The sequence below is a fragment of the Drosophila eugracilis genome, unplaced genomic scaffold (genome assembly GCF_018153835.1).
Source record: "Drosophila eugracilis isolate 14026-0451.02 unplaced genomic scaffold, ASM1815383v1 contig_2154, whole genome shotgun sequence".
Lineage (NCBI taxonomy): Eukaryota > Metazoa > Arthropoda > Insecta > Diptera > Drosophilidae > Drosophila > Drosophila eugracilis.
The window spans coordinates 7,477,266-7,501,648 of NW_024573038.1; the positions used below are offsets into that span (position 1 = coordinate 7,477,266).

General features: G+C 40.1%; 1 protein-coding gene across 1 annotated transcript; it reads right to left on the reverse strand.

Moving 5' to 3' along the window:
* Positions 1 to 201: 201 nt before the first annotated feature.
* LOC108114721 lies at positions 202 to 3,280 on the reverse strand. Its single transcript, XM_017225826.2, has 3 exons — positions 2,580 to 3,280; positions 1,196 to 1,831; positions 202 to 1,050 (listed from the first exon to the last, which is right to left on the reverse strand). Exons 1-3 carry the CDS (start codon positions 2,740 to 2,742, stop codon positions 569 to 571), a joined length of 1,281 nt encoding a protein of 426 aa, XP_017081315.2. The 5' UTR covers positions 2,743 to 3,280; the 3' UTR covers positions 202 to 568.
* Positions 3,281 to 24,383: the final 21,103 nt, after the last annotated feature.

The following is a 24,383-nucleotide window of genomic DNA, read 5'->3' on the forward strand; positions in this document are numbered from 1 at the left end:
TTTTCCATTCAGGCATTAGAATCGAATTTTCAAGAACTCAAATTGATGAAATGTATACGTTATCAATTACAAAATCAAGGGGGTGAACTTTAAATTGATATCAAATTCATTAATAGATATTGGCATGTTGGAGATTTTAAGCAGAAAGATAAGACTGATTAGATTATCTCCCATAAATCTTATTTCATAAACCATTACAAATTATAAGTTTATATATGTTTTATTCAATTGCAGTAGAGTAGAAAATGGAATTACAAAAAGGTTATATAATAGATGTGGGCATGCGGTATAGCTAATGGTTTTACATCTGACGATTATTTTAGGGAAATCTAAAAAGATGAATTGCACCTGAGAAGAAACCAAAAAGAAAGAAATCGATTCTTAACAAGAAAAAGTTATTCTATAAAATAAAAATTATAATATTTTTCAAAATTTATAATTTGTTCAATTTCATTGAATCTTTTGATCTAAAAATGTAATCCGTATCGGAGGTGCTGCCAAGAAAATAGTCTGTGCAGGGCTTTTCTCAGGTGTGTTTAGGGCTTTTCTATCCCTATTTTCTCAGTCTTCAGTTGGCAGCTGGCTCGCCTGCGCCATGGACATGGAGGATCATCTCGAATGGATCCCATTCGAGATCTGACTCGTGCTTGACCCGCCGGCGTATGGCTTGTGGATGGTGTGCATGTTGCATGGCCAGTGGTGGATGGTGTCCTTCCTGATGATGATGCTGTACCAAACCGATGGGCATGTCCTGAGCATGTTCTACCATTCCTGCTGTGGGCGGTGGTGGACGGTAGTGGTGCAAGTGTTGCGACGGATGATGCTGCGGTTGTTGGTGGTGCTGCTGCTCACTAACGATCTCCTGGATCTGTTCACGGGTCTGCTCCCGTTCGTCTACCTTCTTCAGGAGGATATCACGCATAAAAGTCATTCGATCAAAATGCTCCCACGTAGAGCGAAAGCCTTGATGGGAGTATTGGGCATGGCGTTCTTTTTGCAACTCATCCACATACCTCTGCTTGATGATCGACCAGCGAGTCTGCATAAGAGCTGTAAAAAGAGGAGGCAAATAGTTTGGAAAACTTGGGATTAGATTATGATACTGGGAGAATTCTTGCCATATCTTATCATAAAAGAATATTTAAGTTGAATAGGTTAATATATATTCTATAGTGAACGTTATCGATCTACTTACTAGGAGTGAGTCCCATCTCGATGGCCGCCTCCTTCCAAACTGCTGAGGTTCTACTCTGACCCTGTCCCTTCTCACTCCTTTGGCGACCCGCCCAGAGTGAGGGACGGGCCTTGATGGCATCGATGATACGTCCGCGCATACTATTATGTAACGAACTGGGACGTCCCAGTTTTCGCGGAGGTGTGGCCACCGCCTCCGAGACCACGACAGCTGGTGGAGGTACCAACCCAGTGAAAGCCGTATAGGTCATTCCATGACCTTGACCAAGGGTCGGCTGAGCAATGAGATGTGGCAGTTGGGGGGCGGTGGGATTGGTAGCGGTCTGCAGCCAGCTGAAACTGCCGCTCGGACGTCCGCGTCCATGGGAGGCGGTGGGTAGTGGTGGTGGCGGTACTGCGGTAGTTGGTTCATTCCCAATGGGCGGTGGATCAGAGCCAGTGTCTGGAACATCGGAGGAGGACCCATTACCACCGCTCGACTGGGCTCCAACGATCTTGGCCACCGTAATGTTATACATAAAGGACATGGGTTCGAAGTGCTCCCACTTGGTGTTAAAGCGATCCTTGTGCAGGATCTGTCGGTGGACCAAATTGTGATAGTGGTACTTCATCTGGCTCCAGATCGATTGCAGTTTAACTAATCAAGTGGAGGGAAAGGGTTAATGTTACAATGGGTTAAAATAATATAAAATAAAAATGCTAAAAGAGTTAAGACAAATTTTATAACGTGTCAGAAAAATAGATATAATGATGTTTCTCTGTACCATGAGTTGTGATTTCATTCATGAATATTACAACATGTAGTGGCGTGGCGAAGATAATTAAGGCTATATTAAGTCACCCAAATGCATCTATCAAAGTACATTACACCCGTCAATTATTTCTATTGCGAGTGCTTCAATTTGCATTATATAGTGGTGGCGGCTCTTCTACTATTCCAAATGAACGGAGTCCGAGAATTACTATCCCAAATGCCCTTTGACTATTTTCCAACTAAACATAGAGAAGTACTGACATAGGTGGGGCAAAACTAGTAAAACCTTTTATTTAATGGTTTTTGGTAGTTTAAGATTTTATATGAAAACTTTAATATCAATATCTTTACAGATTTTACAGATACTTTAACATTTAATTAGTCGAGGCAGCAATAGAAAGAATATGATACGTATCAAGTTTTCAGTTTTTAGTTTTTAGCCCCCTCGAAAAGGTAAAAGTCTTCGCCACTGGACGCTCACCAAACGCGAACGCAAAAGGAGAGCGCAAAAGGCAGCAACAAATCGGCACCGGTTGCGAGTGGGCGAATGGGTCAGCGACGCGGAGTGTGAGAGGGATTTAAGCGATAGAAGGTCTTGTGAATCGTGAACTAGGATTCTTATGGCACTCACCTGTCGGAACATGACCGCCAAACTGCTCAGCGATCTCTGTCCACATTGGCGATGTGACGCTACGACACATATGCAATTTGTTGTTAGAGTCCCAGATCTCTGGATATTTCTTGATCGCCTTTAAAAGCTGGGCGCGATTCACGAACGGATCCTCCTTGGGCATGGTCACACTGAAATTGGTCACACTGGCACTAAATGATACCGTTGCGACTATTCCAAAGGCAACGTGAAACAACGCCGGCGGAGCACAACTGCGTCCTTTGACATCAATTATCGGCGAATAACTGAAAGTAGAGTTTGCAAAAATATGCGAATTGAAAATGAAAAGGCACAGCGATTGAGGAAAATAGAGAAAACGATGACGGCGACGGCGACGCCAGCTTTTCGTTGTTGTTGCCCCGATGCCGAAGAGATTGGAAAGGCAGCGAAAGCGTACACGAGATGAGATACACAAAATGCAGGCGAGAAGAGAGAACTGGGAGAATGTGCAAAAAAATAAAAAAGTAAAAAGACAGAAAAAAGAAAGAAGAGGCAACAGCGACGACGTCAGTTTTACATACAAAAGTCTCCGCGTGTAGGTGTATATATGAGTGAGTGAGTAAGTGTGTAAGATGGCAGGGCGAAAAAGCAAAACAGACAAAAGCAACAAGACCAAAGAGGAGGCAGACAAAAAGCAACAACATACAACGCAGCAGCAGCGGCGAAGCTCTGAGCTGCAAAAACCGAAAAACAACAGAGAAGAAAAGCACAGAAAGAAGAAGGAGGTGGAGGAGGAAAAAAGCAGCGGGCAGGCAGCCCAAAAGAAAGGCAACGATAAACAAGCTACCTCTCTTTCGTTAGGGGTCTCCTCTCTCTCTTTTGCTTTAACTTGGAGCCACCGAAAATGGTAGGGTGTGGAAGGGGGAACTGTGGGGCGAGCATTAGAAGCAGCGAAATGCGAAACAAAAGAGCAGCGAAGAGTGCAGAGCAAAATGCAGGTCCGCAAAACGGAGAGCAGAGAAATCCACGATGACCGAAGTCGATAGGTAGTCGAAGGGGATCGGGTGTGGGGCAATGCGGCGAACGAGAGAGGGAGGCAGGCGAAGGAGACCCGGAGTCCGAAGCCCGGCTGTCTAAACCGGAGACCCAGCAACAAAAACAGCAACAACAACTGCAGCAACTACATCCAGGGCAAACAACAACTGCAGCACGAACACGCAACAAAGTGACGAAGTAACCGGCGGACAGTGGGACGCATTGGAGGTGGCACAGTTGGTACAACGGGTTGTGGGGGGCTAGTAATGCACATTCGATAGAAGTGCCACAACTTTCTAGGATTTTTTATCCTTAATATAAAGCAGTACAACTAATCAGATTCTCTAGTTTCCATTCAAATTTGCAATTTACTTTTACAAGCATAGGTAAAATACAGCTTTATCAAAATTATTTTCGTTCCAAAGAGGGAAACTCTCCGTTTGGTACCCTCAAGTTTAATTTCAGCATTTCATTTAGCCATTTTTCGCCAGATTTAAGAAGTTGGTTACGTGCAAAAAAGCGCCATCACTGGTGGGTCGTTCGGTCGTTTGGTCGGTTCGTCGTTGGACGATTTGGGCGCTGTGCGTGTGTTTGTGCAAGTGTACGTGCAATGAACCCGCAACTACAACTGCACACAATTGCAGCACGGACACTCGCACACCCTCCCACATGCCCTCCCAATACACACCGTGCGCCTTAGTATTGGTAGCGTTTCGTAGGCGCAGCGTTCATTTACTCAGTGCCCCAGACCCCGATGCCGAGCAGCGACCCACAGCACACCTCCCTCACCACCCACACCGCACCACCCACCTCATGGCTTACACCACACCACTCTTACCTACCCGCCCCCTTAGATATCTACATTCACCGGGCGAGAACGAGACTGCAAAACAAACAAGATTCGGCATAAATCAGAGGTGGTCAACTATTTACATAGTGGGGTGTTTGCGTTCGGGAGCGGATTTGTGTTACTTAAAATAAACCAAAGAGCGCCCATTACAGCGATTTCAAAATTAACAAATAAAGTCGGAGAGAAAGTTTAAATTTAGTGCTGACAACACTTTATTGGTTCGTTGCTAAAAGGTTGATTAAAGAGTTACTGACCTATCTTATGGGAAAATGCATTTTTACTTATGATATGAAGACAGTTTAGAGATAATATGGGCAGAAAAATACTTTTTCGTTTTAGGATGTACTTTTAAAGATAAAAATATGTAAAATTTAAAAATCAAATCAAGTTAAATGCTATCAGCCTACGAAATATTAAAGTTTTACGATTCTGAAATCAAAATATTATGCTAAAACTATAAGAAAACAACATAAATTTTGTCGTTTAATGGACTGGACATTAATACTAATTTAAGTACCCAATGTTTATACGCAACTCGTTTTAAGACACCAATTAGATGGCTTTGCTATTATACAGAAAAAAAAACGAGAGAAAAACGATTAAGTTGATGCAATAAAAAAATTGAAATGACTGAAAACGCACACACACACATATATATAAAGTGTATATATACGATATTGTTTGCCATCAAACGACATCGGAGATGAAAGTCACTCAAGAATCAATTCGATTAGCGCCAATTGCTTAGTATATGATGTGACTGAACGGAATGGGCCCTATTTGCTGGCATAATTTAGCAATGAATTGGGGTCGTATTTGGGGATGGGCTACGACTACTTATCCGTGCCCCCGCTTAATTATTCAACGACAATGGGCAATTGTCAATGGCGACTCTATCAATCCGAGATGGCCACTCCACTGTGCTGGCTGGCAGTACAGCACATCTCCGTGCATTTGTAATGCGGCTGTTAATGTTTTTAATGTCCCCCCCGGTTTTATTGGCTACTGTTGCGAGATATCTCTCTGTGGCCCTGGATCCGTAAATATGTATCTCTAAGATGCGTAACTATGAGCCTCCCCTTACCGAGCCGCATAATGAACGCACACGCACTTTCTTATCGGCCAAAAAAAAAAAAAAAAGAATAGGGGAGAGGGTCGGCGTCTTTAATTTTTATGGCAGCATAAATGGTCCACCGTAATTTGCTAGATTAGAATTAATTTGAGTCGCAGTCGAGCAGTTAGAGAAGAAGTACTTGCTGGTACAGTGAAGACAGCTCTAAGACGGAAAATTTAAGGGAGACTTTTTAAAAAGAAAACATTACATTTAAGAACAATTTAATGTTTTTCCATTTCATTTTTTATGAGATGGTATAATATCTATAGTCAAAGTATATTTTTGAAATTTAATAAAATACGCAATTTCCTTGAGCAAGGTTTACTTTCTTAATAAATTCTTCTTTAGTTTTTCATTTTCCCTTTTGTCACTTTCTAAGTTCCACTGTGTCCATAATTCTGTGTACTGCCAATGCCTGTGGACAAACTTCGACAGTAAAAAGTAATGTATCTGGGGATGGATTCAGCCGGGGTCGGCCTCACATCAACTGCAGGCAGATATAGAGAGGCTGCTTGGTCCCAGGTTCCAACTTCCATCTACCATCTACCAGGTTCCAGATTGAGGTCCAGACCCAGAGCCAGAGCCAGACCAAGGCACAGGCTCAGGCACAGGCACACAGGCTCCACATCAATTGTCGTTCTGCGGATCGGCAGGGACCATGGAGCTGGGGCTATCTGCTGTATGTTGCCTTTGTTGGGTTTTTATTTTCATTTATGCTTTTTAAGTGCTTCATTAAAATCGCGTACGGTAAGCGGGGGCATGTGCGGCATGGCGGGCGGGTAGACCTTTGTCAGCGTCATCATCGTGGCACACACACAGGCAACAACAACAAAAAGTATCTTTCGGATACATGTCCAAAAAGCAACGAAAGAAAGCAACATGGTACGAACGAACAACAAAAAAAAAAACGCCAGCGACGACGGTGAAAATAAATAAAAAGAATTAAATCCAAACATGTTTTTACTCGGCTCGCTTCGTGGCTCTGGCTGTGCCTTAAGAAAAAAATAATAAAACGAAAAATCAGTGGAAAAAATCAAAGCAAATTCAACTTGAACAGAGAAAAACATTCTGCGGGGTTTTTGATTTGAAATCTCTACAAAAAAATCGATTCGTATTTGTATTTCCAAGTAAAAGGAAAAGCTTTACAAATCAGGTCATTAAAAGGGTCTTTACTCAAAGATATTTTTTTCTAAATGCTACTGTCACTTACAATCGATCAGCTTTAAGAAAATGGTTAAGTCATAGATAATGAATATTATATTTGAATATCAATTTTATATTTATTACCCATCATTGAGTGAGATTTTCCGTATCGATGAATGTAAACTACAGTTTTAACCATATAATAAGTTTTCTACATAGACTAGCTTTTAATAACTTGAATAACATTAACATTTTATCTAGCTATTTATTTTTCTCACTGCAAAATTCGAGCTCATGCTTAAACCCCAACTCCAATCGCAGCTCCAACTCCGGTTTCAAGCCTATGCCCCCTGCATCAGTATCTGTATCCCTGGGTGCCTGTGTGCGCTGTATCTTCGACTGCGTGGCAATAAGTGTGCCCCGTTCACAAGGCAATGCAAAAAAAAAAGAAAAGAAAAAATCAAAAACCAAAAAAAAAAACAGAAAACAGCATTAAGCATCTTGTTGTTGTTTTTTAAGGTGCGCATATAAAGAGGCCTTAACAGCCAGCCATCCGACCAGTCTTCGGTCCGTTTCCCCATCCTCGTTGAATCACAGTGGATTAGGTCGATGAAGAGCGCTGTCAAAAATGTACATGCAGCCGGATTAGGCTTATTTCAGATGTGTGGGTGAAAGAATAATGCCCCACTATATGGATAGATAGAAGAAAGGGGGAAAGATGGTGAATATAGTTGGGTTTTCAAGTGGAAAATAATCCATATAAGATTTTAGATATCTGGCTTATATAATGACTCCTACCACCAACCTATCGAAGTCCTTGGAACTCGATATATCGTTCCAATTTGATGTCAACCGGATATCGAAATCAGAACTATTATGCTGAAAACTACTTACAGCTGAATCCCATAAAAAGAGAACCGCGAATAATCGTATTCCATGGGCACACAAAAGCTTAGTAGTCCAATCCTTGTGAATTATTTATAAGTGTAAAACCCTGAAAAGCGTCTACAGTGCAATGGCACCGATTGCCAACGTCAGAGATAACAACAGCAACTCCAACAGCGACAGCGACAGCGCGGCAGCGTCAGAAACAGCAGAGGATCGCATTTAAGGCGCAGCAGCATCGCATCGCAGAAGAAGCGAAAGAGGTGGGACGCGAACAGGACGAGGAGAAGTGGAGTGAGTTCGCAACTCCTTTTCATCCTCATGCCATGTGCAAATCACATACAGTAGCAAAAAATTTCGACAGTTATTTACGATTAGCACAAAAGATACGAGACATGACATGCGCTGAATGGAGCTGGGGACTGGGCTTTGGAAATGAGTATGGAGTATGGGGCATTGGGGATCTGTGGATCTTTTGGATGGGGTACTGAAACCGGGGGGACAGATCGGACGGACTGGAACCTCTGGAACCCAGCTACAGAGATACAGCACCAGCTTCGGCCTACGCTCCCCACATCTGTGCCGGCTACTGTTCCAGCGGATACGTGTTGACTCAGCGGGTGTCGGGCTGGAGATCTCGACTCTTCAGGTAAGCTCTACGTGTATGCAGTCGACAAGGTACAGTTGCAGACATAAGAATAGAAACTTAAATAAAAATAATAATCAAAAAAAGTTAAGGATATGAAAAATAAACTTCTTTAAATTCACAAAAAAAGGCAATATAAAATGTTTATATATTTTAAATGATAAAATCTGTGCTAATATCTTGATCTCAACTGTCCCTGCACACACATTTGCAGATGTGTTGGAAAAAAGAACATATAGTACACACACTTATGCATGCGGGACAATGGCGATGGGGGCACATTTGTTAGCCAAGTTGCCTTTCTCCGCCGCCAAGAGCTGACCTATTAAATGGGTAAACTACTTTGTGTATCTCTATCTCGCCATGAAGATCAGTCGCTCTTGTAGTCGTATCTATCCGCTGTTCTAAAATGGGCCATAAAACGTGAACTTCAAGATGCTATGCTGCTGATCGCAGTTATAGACCTCGAAATTGCAGGGCTTTATCTATTAATGGATCATTGTCGTGCATTTAAGATTGATTACCTCTAAGGCCTAGCGGTGATTTTCAAAAGATCTTAATAAATATAATATAATGTAATTCCTGTTCTAAAATCTGCTTCTATTTCCCTTTAAAATCAACAACTTAAAGCTGCAATGACTATACAAAAAAAAAGGTAACCCAGATTGGCGGCCACTAATTGCGGCTGGCTAACGCTTTATGGGATTTCATTAGGCGCTTCTCCAGTCCGGCAGTCATTAGACCACTTGGCCACCTTCCATCCCGAAGGTTCCGGAGTGCAGGCGAAATTTATGGCCCTTCTCCGCCCTCTGGCTAACCATTTGCAGAAACTCGAACCTTGTAGGAGCTGCTCTCCTCCTGTCCAGTTCGCCGGCTGTCGGGCTGCTGAATAATTTAGCTGCGATAATAAGCGGCTGTAGTCCACTACTGTCCACTGCCCCGGCCAGGATCGCAATTTTGCCATAGAAAAGTCTCTTGCAAAAAGTCAGGAGTACGAAAAACAAAAAAAAAACAATTTATCGAGTCGTGCGTCCTGTTGCGTGCCATGCAATTTAATTGCGGTTTTTTCGGGGGCGTGGGCAGGGACGCCTACTCCCATCCCAGCACATCCCCTTTGCGTGCATTTTAATGCACTTTATCATTCGCCTCTGGCCCCGTGTTTTATTATTTATATTTACTATAATTTTCCCGAACGGCCGGCAATAAAAACACAATACAAGCAGCCATGGAAGAACAGTAGCTGGAATGAAGGGGGTGTGTGGGGAGGGGAGGCCAAATAGAAGCGCAATAATTATAATTAAATACATTTTTACGTGCCATTTTACCGTTTGGAGGTTTTTCCTTATGCAAATAAATAATTGCGTACACCTTTTTGCCACGGCGCCAGTTTTAAACTAAAAGCCCAGAGAAAAGAAATGAAAATGGTACATTTATAAACCGAGAAAAATAAAAAAAGAAAACCTAACAGAAGAGCGGAGGCAATTAATAAAGTTGGCTACCAACCTTACTGAGAAATGAAAAGCTGAATTTCTATGAATAAATCAAGGGGCTTATGTAATCTTAAATTCAAGCGTGTTTATTACGATTCTGCTGGAGAGTTTTCAAAGGTTTTTCCTTTTTGAATATGGAAGAGCATATAGTTAATTCGAAATTATAATTGGCAGATAATTATCTGTAATTATATTTGAAACTTAAAAGGATTTTAAATTATTATTTTATGAGTTATAAGATGATATAAAAGTATAGTTCTGGAGTATAATATGATTTTATCAATAGATTCAAGATTAAATATATGTATTCTAGAGTTCATTCTTTGAACTTATTTTTATGCCATCACTAGTTTTCCACAAACCCCTTCCATTGGAAGGCAAAAGTTTTTCCCCCGAAAAACAATTACCATATTTTTTGGTAGAAAAATTTTGTGCTGACACATTTGATATGAAATTTGATTAATTTCGTCACCTGATGGCACTTGCTGATAAGCCATTCAAATTAAAATGATTGACACTAAAATTGCTTTAATGAATCATTAAATACAAATTACACCTAATCGGTGACATTCTCCCCATCTTTGGCCCCGTCTTTTTCTAATGCTTGAGTGAGTGTATAAAATTTTTTGTTTTTTCTCATGCAGGGAAACGCTCAGTCATTCGGCTTCTTCGATGTTTTCCTCTTCGTGTTGTTTTATTAAACTTTTTTTTCTTTCTTTTTATTTGATGAACAAAATTGCGTGCCGTTGCAAGAAGGCAAAACACGCATAATGGATAAATGCGAGGAACAGCAACAACAAGAACAAGAAATAAATTCTAATTGCGTGCTTTTGGCATAAAATCAAAATTCGTTATAAAAATGCGAAAACTGAAGGAACTGAAAACAAGGCAGGCGGCCTAAGCACAGAATCACACAAAGCACCAACAAAAGGCCAGAAATTGCCTGCCAAATATGCCCAGAACGAAGTCAAATAAAAAAAAAAAAAACTAAAACAAAAAAATGTTTTAAAATTATGAAAGGGCAAAGCCGAAGCAGAGTTACTCTTCTTGGGTCATGGAAGTTAGCTAAGTTAGGAAAATCTGATAAGTTACAAGCTATGAATATTGTAAACAAAAAAAAAGGAAATGATTTTACAATATTTGTATATTAATTAGTTAATATTAATACTTGTTAATAGGTTACTTAAGAATAACTTAAAACAGTGCAATATTTTGCCCTATTTTAGATCTAGAACTAACATTGTATTTTCTCAGCCTTAAAAGCCTTGACCTCAGGCCTTTGTTTTTATATTTACTTACTTAAAAATGCACTTTAGTTATAGGGTAAGATAATTATAACTTTGTATTATTAAAAAGATATCTGTATGATTAGATTTTGATGCATATTGAACATAGAGAGGGCTCTACCTATCATCTACTCTATCAATATAACAGGTTAGTTTTTATCTTATGATTTACTTTAAATATCTTAAGTTTGTGCTTAGAACTAAAACTCTACAAAATTGCAGAACTTTTTATCAAGCAAAGATCTTAAACCCTTAAAGAAATCCCTCACCTCCATTCGGTCATTCCCCCTCATAAGGGTATTCCTCAAGAAATCAGTTTTAATAAACGTGTCAGGCAACAAAGAGAGGCAACGGTAGCAGCTATATATATACACTATATATATATATATATATGTATATCCATATGTGTGCGTGCATGCAACGCATTAATTATGAATTTAATTCACCCAGGCTTTTGGTTGTGTGTGGGAAAGAGGTGGGGATGAGAGGATGGGCGAGACGAGGGGGACACGCAGGCAAGTGGCAAAGTCAACAAATGTGCAACGGACACAATTTTCTCAATGCACAAACACGAGGCCAGCCCGCGGCCAAATTGCTTGGCCCCTTCCCCATATATATTTTAACCCCTTTCGCCCCCCCCCCGCCCCTTAACCCCTTTTCGGCTTGCCACAAGCACCACGCTGATGTCTTCGGTGCCTTTGCCACTTTTTCGTAATTTTTCATTGGAAATATCGCGCTACGCAGTTGATTGCAGCATTTAATTAAAGCAACAGCAACAGAAGGAGCAGCAGCAACAGCAGCAGCAGCAACAACAACAAATATGGCAATAACAGGCAGCAGCAACAACTTAAGAGTAGCAATACCCCAAAAATGAATACACAAATATAAAATGTTTTTGGGTTTCTTAAGGTTAGTTTTAAAATATATTAACTTACCCAATACATACAAAAAAATAAAACTTTAATCAAACATTTCATCATTTTTTAGAAGGATTTAGTTGGATTTTTATAATTTAGATTTTTTGATTATTTTAGAATACATTTTTATAATCTAAATTTAGCTCAGGACTGTACGGAATGTGCCTATCCATCAAAGTTTACTAGCATAAACTGTATTAAATCCAATATAAATATAATTTCCTTGTAAAAAGATTATTTTTTAACTGATGTATCGATATATTAATTCTTTTATTTTGTAAATTCAAAATTTTAATATTAAACAACCAATTTGTATATATTTTTTTAAGATTTATTCTAGCAAAAGTAGATAAATAAAAATAAAGTTCAAACTTTTCTCTTATAACTTTTAGTATTGCAAACTTTTTTCCCTGTGCAATGGCCAGAACAGCACCAACAAATGCAATAACAACAACATCAACAAAAACAGCAAAAACAGAGGCAAAAAAATAAAAATAAAAATCAAGGCGAAAAGCAGCAGAAGCAACATCCTGAGGCAACAACAAAGCATAACAACATGTTGCCGAGATATTTATGCGCAACACTTGACAGATTTATTTATGTGAGGTTATGCTGGTGTGTTGATTTTACTCAACTGCGGATATATACTATATATATATATATATGTGTCTGTGTTCCATGCTCAATCATTCTGGAAATCGGGCTAGGGGCAGGGAGGTGCCAGGGGCCTGATGCATCAAAGAGATAACTAAAAATTTTCGGTTTTAATTTCTACACTCATATATCAAATTTGCGAGATACATACGAGTATAGGCCTGCTGCTGTAGAACTAATGAAACTACACTGTCTTCTGAATCTGAAAAAATCAATCATTTTTTCGAACACGAGATCTGTAGAAAACATATTAATCTATATGTATTTGTGTTTTTTTTTTATTAAAATAAAAATGTATGCCTTGTCAAAAACATTTTCTGAAATGAATTATGAGCCCAAATATTATAGTTTACGGAAATTATTAATAAACTATTAACAACAAGCTAATAAAATTCTACAAAAATGTTTTTAAAAACTAAAAACTAGTCTTAGAATATCCTAATTTTCAGTTTTCCCACAAAATCTTTCTAACATATTCCAAAAATCCCCAAAGATTTGGTTTACCAACCATCCACATGTCGTAAAGATTAGCCCCATTTTCCATATTTCTAGCACTCGATTCGGTGGCTGAGATCAACATTGATGGGGCTGGTGCAATGCGGAGGCTGGGGGCCATAAATCAATTTACATTTTCCAATACGCTTCTTCGTTTTTTGGCAAGTTAAATTTTAATTAAAATAGAATGGAATCGAATGAAATGAAATGTGCCTGCCCCAGTTCGATGCCGTGGCTAGCGGGACAATTTCCCAAAGACTTTTCTCGGTTTCGAAAATAGCTGAAATATCTGCTCTAGCCTGTGCATCGTACGTCCGATTCGGATTCGGATGCAACATAATTATATTGGAAGCTGGCCCATAAATCAAAGGCATAGTGTCGGCACAGCCACTGCAACTGCAATTCGGGAGGAGAAATGGGATTGGGGAATGGGTGAAAGAATCGAAGGGGGCACTGAGAAAAAATATGTGAATGAGTTTATAGATGTTATATAGAGATTTTCGTTTAATATTTTGTTTTTTCTTTCAGTGTACATTTCGTGGTAACTCAAAAAGGGAAATGTTTGTGTGGGCGGGCAGAGCGGCTGAAAAGAAAGAACCTCTCCAACATTTGGCAGCATGTGGCAAGTACGCGAACGCGAACGCAAACGCTTCGTTGCAACTTGTAGCTGCAGATGAAACTGAAGATGATTTATGCTACATTTGTCTGTCTGTCGGCAGCATGTGCCGCTCGTTGCTGCATTCACCCAAATTCATTTTAACCGAGTCCAATAAATTGAAAACAATATTTATTTTCGATTCTCGCTGCCAACATATTTATTACATTCGGAAAATGTGCAAGCCAAAAGGCAATTTTCACTAATGAATTAAAATAGCAATTGGAAAATAAAGAAAAAGTGAGTTACAGTTTAAACTACTTTTTACTTTATTAATAAAAGGCACTAAAAATATATTTTAGAATGCAATTTTTAAGGCTAGAGCCTTCTTCAGCTCCAAACTTTGTTAGAGATCAGGAAGGGTGAGGTCCATCGAAACTCAACCAAAGTTCATAAAAATCAACATACAAATCAAATTTTTCATAAAATATACTCCACTTTAGTTGGTGTTTCCCACTTAGCTTCTTATCTGCCGAATGACCGCCAATAGAGTTCGCATTTAATGGCACACAAATCAAATGTCTTTTCAAAGTCTATGTACGTCGCGTTGCGAGAAAAAAGCCGGTCGTTGTCTTAGAGTATTTCTTTCAAATGATCTGTGAACGGCGGCCCCAAAGATTTTCACTACAAATTGGATGCCGAAAAGGGGAATGGGAGAAGGAGGAGGAGGAGGTCAGCGAAGGTCAGCGGTGTCGTAAACCGAAATTTGTTATTTATACACACAAGCGTGTTGACACAGAAATCGGCCAAGTGCCATAAATTATCGCAGAATATTAACATAGAACCACGTAACAACGAGTCCCATATCTCGTGCACTTTATGTATTCTGGTTTTGGATTACATAACGCCGGTTTGAGTTATGATTGCAGCGATATGAGGCCAAAAGAATTCCTTCTCAACCCAATAGAGAGAAGTTGTAATATTTCATATTTTATTGGGATGAAATATTGTTGCATCATCAGAGCCCGGGGGAAGTCTGTCAGAAACTAGAGACCACAGCCATTTCCCAATGAGTTATACTCCTTGCGATGCCTTTCGGACCCTTAACCATCTACCATAAACCATATGCTTATTGACCGACAATTTATTCAGCGATACGAAGAACTATGTCATCTCATTTGCATTTGGCCAGTGGCTGGGCTTTAACTAGACTAGAATAAGGTTAAAGTTAGGGAGAAAATGCTTTTCTTTGTAAGAAAAATCAGCTTATGGTTATACGATTTAAAGTTAATAAAACCACAAATACCTGAAAAGACAAGATTAACCAACGTGACTGTACATCAATCGCCGTCATTTAGATGGCTTAATGTATTCCACTGCATCTTCCAACCACCAAACGGAAAAGCGGCATTTTCCTTGGCCATAAACAGATATCAGAAAACACATCCATCGTAACGGGCATAAATGTCGCCAAGAACATACATACTCTGTAATCAATGAAAAGCAGATTAAAGTTATTGCCATGACCGATTCTCGGTGGCAAATGCCCATCGGGGACACAGAAACTATGAAAGAAAAAAAAGGACTTTCCGAGCTTTTGTTTGGATGCGGGGAGGATTACGGATTACAGCCGGTTGCCATGGTCATAAACATTTTTATTACGCCCAGTATATATGCCCATTTAAATCTGAGCGGGATTGATCCGTACGATTCTCACGTTGTAAAAAAAAAAAATGAAAAAGAAGTGAAAAACTGAGAGAGAACTTTGTTCTTTTGAAACCGCCCCCCTGAACTTACAGCTGCTGGCCAGGGAGAAATCGGTGGCATGTGGTGTAAATTTCACAAAGCCGGAAATAAATCTTAGTTATGCCTCGGCCGAAATCCCTCAACAATGGAACTCAAAAACTATAAATTGCGTCATAATTTTCGCGCTGGCAAACAACAAAAGGTGAAACAGCGGCATTGGAAAATCTTCCAAAGGGGAGTTCAGCACCGTTCAGGTTGTGGAAAACTAAGTGATCGTTAGGGTGATCCTTGCAGCCAGCCGGGAGCTTGTTATTATTGCACGGACACACCCATTTATCCTAGAAATGCATTCCCATACCCACCACCACCCTTTCTTCTGGAGTACCGCGACTTTTATCATGCAAATGTTAATGCCTTTCGCCGATCTTCTTAGGCCTAAGATGCATCCTGGGAAAGTGCTTTATTAAATATCTATAAATCAGCGAGCCAAATTCGTATTGTTAGGCAAATTTGGCTTTCACCTCCTTTAGAAATTCACGCATTGACAAAAGGTAATTGTAAACTTGTTGCCTTTTGTTAGGCAGCCAAAAAAAAAAACAAGAAAAGAAAAAGAACCACCCGAAATCGCAATCTATCAATAAAGTTGTCGGGTAGGTTCTCGACGACAATGGGTGCAGGGAAAGAAAACCCAAGGAAAACAACAAACAAACAGAACCCGGTTCAGCTGAGGATTTTCCACGGGATTTCCACTCAACTTTTCCTCATAACTTGTTCCCCCCATTGTCTTCGCTGCGGTTTCCAGTTTTTCCTTGTACGTTCTCGCATTACAGATCCGGGAATTATATATACTCCATCCCTTGATTTTATTTTTTTTATATTTTGTGGGATCCTCCTTCGAGAAGGTAACCCCTGCAGTTATTAATTACGCATCAAAAGATACCGATCTGCAATTTGTTTCTGGCGAGGCCTCCCAGTCCAGCTTTGATTTGTTGGCCTGCCCTTAATAGCTTCTATCTTCGATCTTGCCCCGCTGCAGCTCCATTTGCATATTATGAAATTATGTTAAGGGCTCCCAAAAAACAACACAAAACAGTAGTCCCCAATCGCCGCCCAAATTATATGAGAATTAATTATGGCAATTAGATCTTATCCGTTGCGATGGGTCCCCTTGCCCCTCTTTTGGCGGTGGATTATACAAATTTTAATTAAAAATTTGTTGCCATTTGATTTTACGCTCATCAATTAGCTTGCCGGCCATCGGCTAATGATCTTTGTGGCGTCTGCGGGAAGAAAATCTTCCAAAAAAAAAAACAACAAAGTAGCGGATATGGAAAAGGGGAAATCAATTGGAATTGGTCAGGGCATCCATAACACCTGGGGCTTCAGTGTTCTGGTTTTAATATACCTTTTATAATATCACTCTTTTCTAGTTTAATTTTAATATGAGAGTTCCCAGGGCTTGTTCTATGCTTAATTATATATTTCTTATAGAGGAACTATGATATCCGAAACCAATTTATTGGGAAATGATGTAAAGAAAGGAGAGAGACTTAATTTGACTTTAAATATATATCACAAGTTGCCGCTTGGTTGCTTAACATGAAGTTAACGTATAAAACTAATAATTATTTAAGAAAATTCTTTTATTTTTGGGAATTTCCAAGCCTCTATATACAAAAATTTACATAAAGATCTTTCCATAACCCTTACTCTGCCTTGCAACTCACATCATCTTCAGATTCAGAATCATCATCACGGCAAATTAAATCAAATTCTTTTTCGTAATTTCTTTTTATTTAATTAAATCATATCATAGACGTTAGCAAAGTGAATTGTTCTTTTGGCTTCTCCTGGGGCATTTTCGGGGGTAAACTCTCAACTAGAAAGATTAAAGTGGCAAGATCATCATACCGGCTGTGTAGAATTTTTGGAATGCTGCGGAAAACAAAAGGCGAAACTAGGAGGGAAAAACGCCAAGAATGAATCTCATTTCCCGTGGCAGTCGTCGGTCTGGGAAGTGGCTAACTCTTGGGCCTTTGACTTGGCTAAATGGGAACTTCGCACCGTGCCACTTACAGAAAATATGTGGTAATTATACTGCCAGTTACAGACAAACAAACAGAACCACCGCCAGTTGCCGGTACGGAGTCGGAGGCGGAGTTCGGTGGACAGAACACAATGTTGTAAATTGTGCAGTTGTCGAGTGGATTCTATTAATTGTTCGGTTAAACGTGAATTTTCACCGGAACCGCCGGCAAGTTTTTCATACTCTGTCAGAGAAAGGGTTTGCGGCCAAGACGGCGGTTGTGGGGCTTTGTCTTGAAGTTGGTTATACCCTCGATTTCAAGGTTTGAAAAAGTAATAATTTTAAAAAGTAAATATTGTCTAGCCAGTCAAGCAAATTCTGTCCCAAACTTGAAGTATTTTTTAAGATTAACATGTAAAGTTTTTGAATTAACTTCGATTTTTTCTATAATTTTCTCAAGTTTATTAACATTAAGAGGTATTCCTTAGTTTTAGCCACTTCTTGTTGTTTTTCAGCTTATTTTTGATCTTTGTTGTGGCGTTTTGTTATGAAATGAGTGAGAGGCAGCGGAGCGAACCGAACCGCACCGGCAAGAACTCAGCTGCTCGAACCGCATACCAAGATACCCCATCCCTGTCTTGGATTCCCTTATTCCCGATTCCCTTTTACCCGATCCTCTAGCCATCACCGCTCTCAGTTCCTGTGGCCAACTCCACAGCTCCATTTCGACACGGTAAAAAAGTAGTATAAAGAAAACTTAAAAGGCAAATCAAAAACAAATCAACTCCTGAAAAGTTAATTGATAAAAATATTTATAACAAACTTTTATCAGTTGGTAGACCTTAATAAAGCTAATATCTCAGTAAAATAAGCCACAAATTTGTCTTAGCCCATATTTTCTGACAGTGCAATCTCTCAGCTGTTGTCGTTGTCAGTCGGTCGCTTGTTCGCTTGGCTGGTTGGTTACTATATAGTCTGTCGATCGGGCCGACTGTCGGCGATTGTTGTTGTTGTTGCTGTTGTTGTGTTGCGGGTTTCCGGTATTATGCCCATTTACAAAGGCTGCGAGAAAGGCAGCAACAACTTGAGAAGTTCTAAGGTTACAAAAAACCGACAGCAGCAAGAAAGCAAACAATAATGACAGCGACAGCAAAACGCTGATGGGACAATGACAATGCACACTGGTTCCAAGCCCAAGAAGCTTGAACTGAACTTGGATCGGATTGGATCAGATTATATTAATACAAGTTTGTAATTTTACTATAAGTTTCATTTTCCATAAGAATGTTTTGGTACTTTATGGATATACGATTTTTAAAGGAAATTATGGGCTGTGCAGATGATACTTAACGGGCACTTGAACTCCCAGAAACTTCGACTTTTTACTAAAATAAATTAAAATGCCTTTGAAATATTTTTATGTTAGACTGAAATTTAAGGATCATCTTGCTCGAAAGCGGTGCCTTTGAGAAAACTTTCGGCTATATCTCACGACATACTTCGCCAATCAGCTCCCTGAAATTTACGATCCACCTTGATCTGCAGATTTCCACTGCCACTAAGATCACAGTGCGGTCGGATGACAAAAACAAAGAGAGAGAGAAAAATAAAGGCAAATAAATAACAAGAGGCCAACCACAGTGACAGAGACACTGACGACACCCGACAACGTCAGCTGAGTGAGACAGGCGACCAGCAGCTTTAATTGTGCCAAAACATTCTAAGTACCCGTACCAGTGCCCGTACCCGTAGTAGGTAGTTCTTTGAGCCGAGAGCAACCCGTCCGCCGCCAGCAACAGCTGATTTCAAGGGGGGCATTAAGGGGTACTGGGGTCTACTGTCAATGTCATCATCAGAACCCAAAACCAAAACGAGTATCAAATGCGGTAGCAGGCACTCCGGTAGCCGCTGACGTTGGCAAACTATGCTGGCTCTTGGGTTACGAGGGATCAGTGTTGGCGGAACGGATATTTTTTAGCTTGAACTGAATCTAAGATATTTTTAAGGGTAAGAAAGTTTCAGAGAAGCCAAAGACTTCAATGTTGCAAAATATATCTTTATCTTTCACTTTATATAACTCTTTTAATATCGACATATTTTCTATATATTTTTTAATATATATTTTAGCTGTCCATTGTTTGCCATCACTATTTGGGTTACCTTTTCTGAAGGTAAGGGAGTACGCATAAAAATGAGAAGAACAAAGAGGAAAGAGGGGCAGAAGATGACGCTGTCTTCTCGGTCGCTGCTGGTACTTAAGTTTATGATATGAAGTGCCACGGTCCCTGTCCCTGTCCCTGTCCCTGTGCCTTTGGGTTCCCCTTGGGTAACCTCTTTCCTGACTTCTCCCCGGACACAAGACTCAACCTTCGCATTGTTGTGCAACAAAAGCGTTGAGAACTTGTTAAAAAATGAGTGGAATTTCGCGCTGCATTGCACTTGGGGGCACCACCGCCAGCGAAAGGGTCTTGGATGTGAGCGAATCATGCGGGCCAGGATGAGCCAGCTGAGGCCCTGCAATGGATGGCTGCACCGGGGGAAATAATAAATTATTAAATATATTTCGACAAAGTGATGGGTAAATATGTTTAGAACAGCTGACTGGATATGAAGTAAAAATTAGTTGCCTTTTTGTCTGATTAAAATATTTCAAGTAGATATCTAGATTATAATAGATTAGTTCTTACCTTAATTTAGTTTCGTTTTAGTTTTCTTTTAGTGCATGGCTTTGGACTGGATGTGGTTATCCCCCGATCTCCCGATCCCTTTAGCCGATCCCCATATAGAAAAGCCTTTGTCATTGTTGTTGCAACGGCTTAAGAACCCGAAAAGGGTTGCACCCCAGCATGATGATACGGCCACAACGAAGACCACGACCCATATAATAAGCTTGATAAAATCAACGCGCTTGTTCAGGCACGGAAAAGGAATAAAACAAAAACCAAAAAAAAAAAACAGTCATAAAAACAAGTAAACTAGAAACAATTACTAGAGCCAAGTAATACCCATTAATTAGGGGTATTAAAGGGTTATGTTTTGCGATTAATTTTAGAGAATTTAAATGCTTTATTAAGGGAAATAAAAAACGAAAGGAGAACTAATTAAATTGGCCCATTAAGTTGTTAAAAATGTAATTATCATATTATGGATATTAATATAAACTAAACTTACTTAATAATACCTTAATTTTAAAATAAAAGTTACTAAAAAACATTATCCTTATCCCTATCCCAAGTACAGGGTAAAGGAAAAAAGAGAGTGAGGTAAAAAACTGTTTTCCATTGCATACGGGAATTAGCCAGAGCCTGGGGCCAGAGGCTCTTGGAAATCCAGGGTTGGTTAAGGGGGAATGTCAGGACTCCGGACTTGCCTGTCGGGCCATGAAAAACAATTTGGAATTTAATCTGTTCCAGAGGAGCTACTCTGCTCACCGCAATGGCAATGGCAAATGGCAAAATCGCGAATCGGAATCGCAATCGAAAACGGCATCGGCATCGGCATCGGCATCGACGTTAGCCAACAGTTTTGTTGGTCTTCAGCTTTTGTTTACTTGTTGTTTCGCTTTTATTTTTGGGTGGATCAGCCGAGGATTATGTGCAGCCAACTTGAAGTTGAAGTGCAGGGAACTTGCAGCGGGATTAGTGTCACAGGAAAGTCGAGAAGAGCGCTAATAAGATGGCAGTTCCGCTTCCCCAAGCGACTTGAGCGTTTCCCAGATTTCCCGCTGCCGAACTTTTATCATTGGGCTAGGCGAAAGTTTGAAGGATTTTCGCAATTTCCTATAATTGAAGCAAGTCGGAGGAATCACATCATCATCATCATCATCATGGTCGTCGACGTTGTCGTCGTCGTCCTTCTTGATGTTGTCAAAGCATTCTGTGGCTTCCTCTTGTTCAGGCTAAAACTCCATCGATGGTTTTGCTGTTGGGAAAACTGGCAGAGTGGCAACTTTAATTGGATCCACGTGAATGGGCCGTGAAAGCAGAGTTTTTTCCATGGTTTCTGCCAAGAACAAAATAGAAAGTTCGCCATCAACTAAGATCAGCCAGATTGATAAGCCTTAAACTTGAGAGATGTCTTGCCTGGCCATTAATTTAATAGAATATAATGGGACTTAAAAATGGCTCGAATTGGGTCAGTTTTTATCTTAAGGAGTCTTTGCCAAGAAAATTATAACATTTTACATTGATTCTTAATAGTTAATGAAGTTGAAAGCAAGTTTAAGTCTCTGTGATATCGTGTATATCCCAGAATCCTTCGCTCGATGACCCACAACCCATCTAATTGGGCAAATCTCGACCGACCTCGGACACGGTCATCGGATCCACTGGCCGTCAGCTGTCTACTGCCCAGTAACTTGTTCTCCAAAGTGGGCGAGCATCTGAGAAACGGGCCATGCATCTACATCCACATCCATTCAGCCAACCAACCAACCAACCATCCATCCATCCATCCATCTAGCAACATGGCAAACACTTCTTTTGTTTTGTGTACTTTTCGTGGTATGTTAATTTTGAAGAATGCCCAGCGGTAGGGGTGTCTCCATTTCTGTATTCACCATGTTGCCAAGTGAAAAAAAAAGCAGAGGAGGAGTGAGAAAAAAGAGGCAACGCACGCATAATATATTGTATTTTAGCCATGCCCGTGACCATGTCCAGGGTCGTATCTTGTACGAGTATCTTATATCTCGTATCTCTTATATCCGTATCTGGCGGATCTCTCCCTCACACCCAGCAGCAGCAGCAGTTTGTCAAGCAGATTCAGCCTCAGTTCCAGTATAGCTATATATGCATATGTATATACCAGCTCCAGTCGTTCGTATATCCGTTCGTAGTCGTTAGCTTCTGGTATTTTATGCTGTCCATCGGCGTCTTCCTTTTCGAGAACACCTTGCCCTTTCTGCCTTTTCCCTACATTTTACTGGCCTGTCGCTTGGACGGCTTCTGTTGTTAAGTTGGCATTAATGTGTAGTCGTTTGTAGTTAATTCGTTGCTGTCTCTTACGCTCTCTGTCTCTCTCTCTCTCTCTCTATCTCCCCCGATCCACTGACCCCGCAACCCAGCAACCTCCGGTGTCCGGAACCCCCAACCCTGTACCCTCCTACCCAGCTGCCCTCGGGATGTCTGCACTGAATGACTTTAAATGTATCTGTCCGGTGCAAAGTACCGAAAAAATATATTACACTTTACATGAGCCAACTCAGAAAAAAACTTATAAAGAATGAACCAAAAAGACGACAAAAAACGCACCCAAGATATACACACAAACAAATGGCCAAAAGAAATAGAAAGGGGATGACTTTTGGTGATGAACTTAAGGGATACCCTTTAAGGGGTCTTTATTAATTATGAAATATATAAGTACTTAGGCAATTAGTTACAAGTTGTGATCAAGTTTTTATAGTAAGAATGTGTCATAATGTTATATGATTATTAGAACAGATTTGAGGGGGCTTAACTTATGACTAACTTATCTTATAGTGCAAAAAAATGTATAAAATCAAGTAAAATCCAAAATCAATTAACCACAAATCCGACTGCTTAATACCGATAGCATGTCACTAATGCATTATAGTAATCCCTTTAGACTCCACCCGTGATTCACAGCAATTCACGAATACACCCCACCGTCTCAAGGGTATATCTTTGACACAAAAAATAAAAACGATTTGCGACTCAAAGTGAAATTAAATGAAAACAGAAAAAAGCATTTCCTCGAACAGGGTGATTTGCTATGCTCGCTGGGTTGTCCACCAGCTGAGACTCATTATATATCCCATATATATATATCGTATATATATATTCGTTGGCCAACTATCATTTCCACTTCCCATTCGTCCTCGTTCAGCTGACTAAGTGTACACAAATTAGAGCAGGTTTATCTGATAAGAGTCGGAAATTCGTCCCCCCGCCGCACAGTGACTGCAATCTATTGACGGACATTTAGCATTGTTTTTTCTCCTTAGACTGCTGAGGGTAACGTTTTTTTCTTTTTGTTCGCATTTTTCTTTCGTGTTTTTTGGTGGTTTTTCTTTTTCGCCCCGAACATTTTAGTTGAGCTTGGATTGCGTTAATTTGGTAAATGTTTTGACGTTCTTGCAATTAAAAAGGCACACAGGGTGACTGGCGGACAAGCTGGCGGACAGACAAACGGACAGGCGAACGGTCGGTGAGACAGGGGCCCTTCCGTTTGGTTTACTTTGTTGAACCCGTGACACCGGGCGTCTGTTTTACTAATTAAAAGCAATGTTCCAGAAATGTGTTTACCTGCTGCTAATGAGTATCCACAATGAATTGCTGTCGTAGATAGTCAGTTCCTCCAACTTTATCCGACGCTTTCCTTTTTCTATCCACCGAATGTTTCGCGCTGCTGCCGCATTGCGGATTCCTTTCTATAGAAAAGTATATATATATATATAAAGATATATATGTGTGCGGTCAAGGAGCGGAACAGCGACAGGACACGTTTTTGCTGGGTTTGCTTAAGCGGTAAGATAAGGGCCAACACCAAGGGAAACGGGTTTTTGTACGCTAAAAATAGCAGTTACATTATGTAAGTTACAATGTAAACGTTGGGCTGATCTGTACGATCATTCCAGGTGGCTTTTTAAGGGCATTAACTTGCCAGTTAATTTAATTATTTACGTGGTTTTTGTTTTTGCGGTGCAGAAGGTGTGGTCATTTTCATATTATTGCTGGAATTAATTCATGGATAATGGAGTAATTTATACCATCTTATGGCCAGATAAAGTGGCTGAAAAATGTGTCAGGGGATGTGGGACTTTATAGGCTACTACTTTATGTGTCACTAAATAAATGCTAATACATATATTAACTTAAAATTTGACAACATAATTGGGAAAGAAGTTTGGGTTTAAGAAGTTACATATCTTCAACCAGAAAGCTTACATTCTAACTAGATCAAGAATCTCCAGCCAATGCTA